At 34.0% G+C, this 6,428-nt stretch overlaps 1 protein-coding gene across 1 annotated transcript; it reads left to right on the top strand.

The window, feature by feature from the left end:
• Positions 1 to 743: 743 nt before the first annotated feature.
• On the top strand, positions 744 to 3,690 carry LOC113723288 (zinc finger protein WIP2-like). The gene is made up of 2 exons (XM_027246455.2): positions 744 to 1,452; positions 2,955 to 3,690. The coding sequence occupies exons 1-2, from the start codon at positions 913 to 915 to the stop codon at positions 3,390 to 3,392; spliced, it is 978 nt and encodes a 325-aa protein (XP_027102256.1). The 5' UTR covers positions 744 to 912; the 3' UTR covers positions 3,393 to 3,690.
• The last annotated feature ends 2,738 nt before the right edge of the window (positions 3,691 to 6,428 follow it).

Here is a 6,428-nt window from a genome sequence, read left to right as displayed (position 1 = left end):
CAAACAAAAATATGTTTGTCAATTTGTTAACCTATATCTCAATTGACCATGGACAAGTTGACAGCACTAATCTTCTTCTATAATCTCCTGCAAATGACCCATCTGTCTCATCTCTTCCTTAGCAAATGAATGTGTCTATCCAAAATAAACAATCTTGCACCATTATAGAGTTGTCATCGTCAATGGTCCATTGAAAAACCTTGTTTGCCATATGAGGGCTCCATCAATTGAGGCATGAATTGAACACAAAAAACAAACGAAACAGGTCATTAATTTTGTATCATCTACGAAAGTTGCAATTCCTATTGCTTCAATTGCATGCTTCACCTCCTACTATTTCTTCCGACACTTTATTCATTTAACTGTACATAAATAATAAGCAAGACATAATCGAAGTGAAGAACTAGTTCCCATTTACCCATAAGCAGTTTTTCAGGGCTTATCAGATGAGGTGGAACCCACTACTCACGTGTGACCAACATGAAACTGCTCCATGTTAGAATTTCGTTCTAGTGGTAAAATAAAGCTTTCTGACTCAAGTCTATGGCTTTTCTTTCTTCCTTTTTTGTGTTATCTTATCTTCATTCTCACCTACATTTTTTCATGGTTTATTTTTTCAGCCTTAAGGGGTTGTTTTTTTTTTTGGGTTGGGGGGTGGGGGGGGTGGGTGGGGTTAATTTCTTGATTTCCATACCATCATTTGAAACACTTCTGATCTTTCACTATCACAAGTTATCTTTCCTGCTCAAATTCTCCTCCTCATACTTCTTTTCCTACTCCTCTCTCCCCCATTCCCCCAGAATGCCGACTGTTTATATATGTTGAAAAAAGCTGAGACTCTTGCAGCCAATCTAGCTACTTAATCAATCACTTCTTGTTGGCTTGCTTGATTCTTTAGACTAAGCCTCCATTATGGCTGAACCTTGTTACTATAATTTCTTTCCTGGATGGTGTAACTTTATCCCTCATCATCCTCACTTCTCATCATCCAATTCAAATGCAGTGAACAGTATATCTTCAAGTGAAATTGAATTCTCTCTTTCGCCTCCTTCACCTCCCAGAAAGGAAGCTCTTCCACTTCTGAATAACCTAAGCTTTAGACCAGATGAGCAGCAGGACTTCTCAGGCTATGCTTTGGAGGATGATAGGTGCACTAGCACTAAAACTGAGAGTAGTCTTTCAGGAACTCCTCCTCTTCATGATTTTGTAACCGTTGCCCTAAACATAGGGCTTCCAAGCCCTAGTTCTGATTTATCCTCCTCTAGGCTTCCTTCTTGTAATTGGGACAAAAGAGAAAAGGAAGGTGGTAATGTACTATCAGAGTTGCCCTTGAACGACAAGCTCAACAAAGGCCAGTATTGGATTCCTTCACCTTCTCAGATTCTCATTGGTCCAACACAGTTCTCATGTCCTGTCTGTTTCAAGACTTTCAACAGATACAATAACTTGCAGGTATGGTATATGCTAAATTGCAATCCTGATTTGTGGAAATGTAAATAGATCTAAGTTCTGAGTATTCCTTCACAAAGACAAGAAACTAGCCTGCTTGCCCTAGGAATTAATCTTAGCTAGGTACCTTCTGAACTAGTACGAGGAAAAATTTTCTAAAAAGAAAGGAACACATTATATAGGAACTTTAGTTCACTAAGAAAAAAAAAAAAAAAAAAAAACAGCCCACATCACCAAAATTGGCATACCTTCAAACTAGAACCAATTCAAGAAGACACGTGGATCAAAAGAGTAATTGGAGAGCACAAATCTTGTTTTTATTAGATTGAAACCTTCAAAGGTATTATCTATCGTAATACTTTTACAAACTTTATAATGTTGTACCAAATCTTAACAAAGTAAGCTGTTATACAACAAGGGTTTTGGATTACAGCTCTTGATATGCATTAGAAAACTGGACTCTTGAGAAACAATATGCTTTGATTTACCATGTTCCACTTTTTCAGTTCAGCAAGAAAGACAGTTTTTGGCTTGGAAATGGAACTTTCCTCTTGATTTTGGCACTCAAATCTAATAAATGCATAAACATGCGAAATTTAGTAGCATATTTTAGAGATAAATTATGAAAGTTCCCTTCCCAATTGCCAAGTTTGACATTTTTCATTTTAAGATTAAGGTTGTAGCAACAACTGAATGGATGATAGCATTCGATTTGTCCGCTTCATCCAATCAGATAACAAAATTCCTGTTTCATTTCTTTCATTTATTCCCCCACTATTCTTTTTTATTAATGTTCCTGTTCCTTTCCCCTATTACCAATCGACAGTAAAAACTTTGAAGTTGGTGCTTGACTGTTTGAATATTCATTTGTTCAACAAAGAAGCTCGCTCTGACAGATAGTCAGTGCAATATAATAGTGCTTTACATGACTTCCATCCGTAGAAATTCTAATTGTGCATTAAATTCTTGTCTAGTACACAATCTGCAATCTGCAGCATAAATGAGTTGATGCAAGAGTGGAAGAGAAAGGAAGGCAGCCACCCCAAGATTTCAGTTGTCCCTTTAGATAAAAAAAAAGAATAATTTCATACATTCAGAAATGATATTTTCTGTCTTGAAATTTTAATAAAGTTATGAAGTTTCCCAAAATTTATGAATTTTGTTAAGAGTCAACAATTACCATTTAGGTACTTATAGTATGAGATTATATAATTTTGACTAAATAAATTGTAGCAATAGCTCCAGCATACCATAGTAGCTCCTAGCCTTGAAGAGTCAATGTACAGAGAACAAGAATAATTGAAATCACAAAGAGACCTTAAATCATGCATATTAGTTCAAAATCGTTTTCATGATCGTAGAATCCTCATTCTTTATTGAAATAATAATACAAATTATAAATTTCTGACCTTCCAAATTATCTTTTTTGTGAAATAAAATAGCTAGTTATCCTGGTTAGTACTTTTTTTTGTTTAAATTAAATTTTGAATTAAAAAAAATTGCAGATGCATATGTGGGGACATGGATCTCAATACAGGAAAGGGCCAGAATCATTGAGGGGAACTCAACCAACAGCAATGTTGAAGCTTCCTTGCTATTGTTGTGCACCAGGGTGCAAGCACAATATTGATCATCCAAGAACCAGACCGCTGAAAGATTTCAGAACCCTTCAAACACATTATAAGAGAAAGCATGGGATTAAGCCTTTCATGTGTCGAAAATGTGGTAAGCCTTTTGCAGTGAAGGGTGATTGGAGAACTCATGAGAAGAATTGTGGGAAAATTTGGTATTGCATTTGTGGTTCTGATTTTAAGCATAAAAGATCTCTCAAGGATCATATAAGAGCATTTGGTCGTGGTCATGGAGCATTAGGCATTCATGTTTCTGAAGAAGAGGATGATTCAGCATCTGATATCGATCAAGAAAGGGAATCTCCAGCTTGACATTAATTGGAATTGTTGGAAGTTAATGGGGATCCTTGGTTTATTTTCTTTTCCTTTTTATTCTTGCCTTAACGTGGTTAGAAGCGTTTTTCCTTCCTTTTCTTCTCTTATTGTTTTGTGTGGGATGTTCTATTAGAGGGATTGATTGGTGTTGTTTTTGGGTGGATAGAATGTAGTATCTATGTAAATGGTAAAGAATTTGGTTTTGGTTTGTAAAATTTTTCAACCCTTTTGATGGATGCTTAAAAGTGTTTTTCAACCCTTTTAATAAATGCTTAAAAGTGTGTGTAATGGACCACCCTCACCAGCCAATGTATGTCCTGCCGATGAAAATGGCTAATGTTGATGTGGTTGATTGCCTTGTAAACCATGTATTCTTCCGGCTTTCTTTTGATTCGGGTTCTGTGGAGAAAACTAGGACCATTTTTCTGTTGTTTTGGGAAGGTTAAGAATGAACTTAATGTTCCTGGACAAGAAAAGGTCAATCAAAGGAATATATGGTCCACAAGCAGACTTCAATTCTTAACCAGTAATCTAGTGTAATTGTGTCATATAATATTCTTTTTACCTAAAAAATATTTTTTCTGCATAGTTCGCAACTATTAGTACTTTTATTTTTAGTAAAATGACTTTCAATGATTAATTTTCATAAGCAAGATTCAAATTACATAATGACGTACTCTTAAAGCAAAATGAGAAAAAGTGGAGGTATTTTTAAATACACACAGGCTATAGGCCGGGTTTGATAACCCAGTTCATCACTTAAATTTAATAAATTCGGATCTTAACATATTCAGATTATTTGATAACAAAAAATTAAACATCTGAATTAATTAGGTGGCACTGAATTTCCTAGACAAAGCTTGCTCCCAAAATTAAGTGATAAGCTATTCACTTATCACTAAATGTGATATACATTCAAATGTATTAGATTTAATACTTAACAATTCAATAACTTAATAGATTTAGATTTCAGATTTTAGTTTTATCAAGCACACCCTTAGTATTGGATGTGGTAGAAAATTTTTTAGCGAAATACAATTCATTGATATAACTCTTTAATTTTAATTCTCATTCTTACATGTAACATTTTGTAGGAATGGTGATTTTAACATTTAAAAATGGTAATTGAATTATGTTTATCATACATTTGAAATTCATTTTTACTATTCTTCATTGATTGTGCATAAATTTTAAGTCATCCATACTTATTCAGTATCCAAACCCATTTATGTCGAGATATAGGTCTTAATTTGAATTTGAAACGATACTTCTGTAGATTTGAATCTAGTAGATCAACTTAAATCCTACCTATTGACATGGTTAGTGACATAATAACACTAACTCTTATTAATTAGTTGCATGAAACTTGGTGGTTGGGGGGGGGGGGGGCAGGGAAGTTAGGGGTTCTTTGAGCGTAGTTAATCATATAATTACACTCATCTTTCCCACCTGATCATTCTGCATGCATTTCCTTCTCTTCATATAAGCCCTAATTTGCATTCGTATGGTTTAGTTAACTATTCTTTACTAACCTAATTACAACTATGATGCTGTGGACTTTTATGGGAAATCTGCTTTCTCTATCACTGAAAATCCTACTTGCTTATTTTATCTAAAACTGCTTTCCTGAAGCCCAAATCCCAGGCTGGCTGCAAAGCATATATGATTAGCTTTGCTGCTGCAGCATTCCCTGCCATGCCCACCCACCAAGGTTTACAGAAAATCTCCCATCCCTTAAGTAAGGTTTACCCTAAACTTTTTCAAATTTTTATTGATTAGTGTCTATAATGGAGAACTTAAAAGTTTGAGGTGTACTCCTACAGGCTACAGGTTGTAATTGTATAATGATAAGCAGAAATCTATACCGGGTTGTTAATTGGATTTTCCTAACAGGCGTCCAATGAATACTTGTTAAGACGCATAAATCATATTTAAACTATCATGTAAATGCACGCACTAATGTTTATTATCTTACCTTGCATATATAACCTTTCTCTATTTAACTCTATATTTTCAAAATATTAATACCTGACTTGTAATTTGACACTCGTTAGGCAGACTATGTGTAATTTAGTATAATAAGCTACCTTGAGGCAAATTTATTTTATCGGTCTACTTTGAATATTATCATTACGTAATTTTACATGCTTTAAATATTGATGTATGTATAGCAGTGTGGCCTAATTCTCTTGTGTTATTTCCAAATATCAACTCGTCGGCATTTTATGCATTTTACAACTTCCATCTGAATAGGATCTTCATTGTAATACAAATATTTTTGAGAAACAATATATAGTTATCTCATTAATTACTTGACACGTAAACGTGGTGAAGTCTTTCCATTATTAAAGGAAAATAAATGATTACCACGGGTGACACTGTGGCTCAAACTTTAATTGAGTCACTTAATTTAATCTTGGTTTTAACGGGTGTACAATAGATATTCATTAAAACATTATCATATAAATACACTTTCCCGAATTAATTACACTTTTGCAAAAAATTGCCTGCTATGGTCCGGGGCGAGATCCAAATGGAGCGGTTAGGTTGCCCTAATTTTCGTAGGAGAAGCATGAGTTAAGAATTGTATAATGTTCCCTTATTTTAGTTCAATAAAATCATAATTTATACCAAAAAAAAAAAGAAAAAAATTAACACCTGAACCTCGTCTTTTCGAATATCTAATAGACACTTGTTAACCAAACAGTTTAATCTTTACTTAATTGCTTCATTTCATTTGTATTAGATAGTATTGACATGAGTCACAGGGTAATTATCATTATCAATACAAACTTCCATATTCGTTAGCTTTATCCCAAGAACCAAATTTAATTCCTCTATGTAGCTCTATATGTATGTGGAGACTAGTAACTCACAAGAGCATATTACCAAAATGAACCATACAAAAGCTAAAAGTATTCTTCTCTTGCTTGTTACATTATTGTGCTTTGTCCTAGCACATGCATCATTCTGGGATTTATTTGATCCAAAACATCATGTTTATGTTGTCATAGTCATCCAGATTTTTTTTAA

The sequence above is a fragment of the Coffea arabica genome, chromosome 2e, assembly GCF_036785885.1.
Source record: "Coffea arabica cultivar ET-39 chromosome 2e, Coffea Arabica ET-39 HiFi, whole genome shotgun sequence".
NCBI classification, from domain to species: Eukaryota; Viridiplantae; Streptophyta; class Magnoliopsida; order Gentianales; family Rubiaceae; genus Coffea; species Coffea arabica.
Note: the sequence above shows the minus strand (reverse complement) of the source record. Positions and strands in the feature narration are given on the sequence as shown.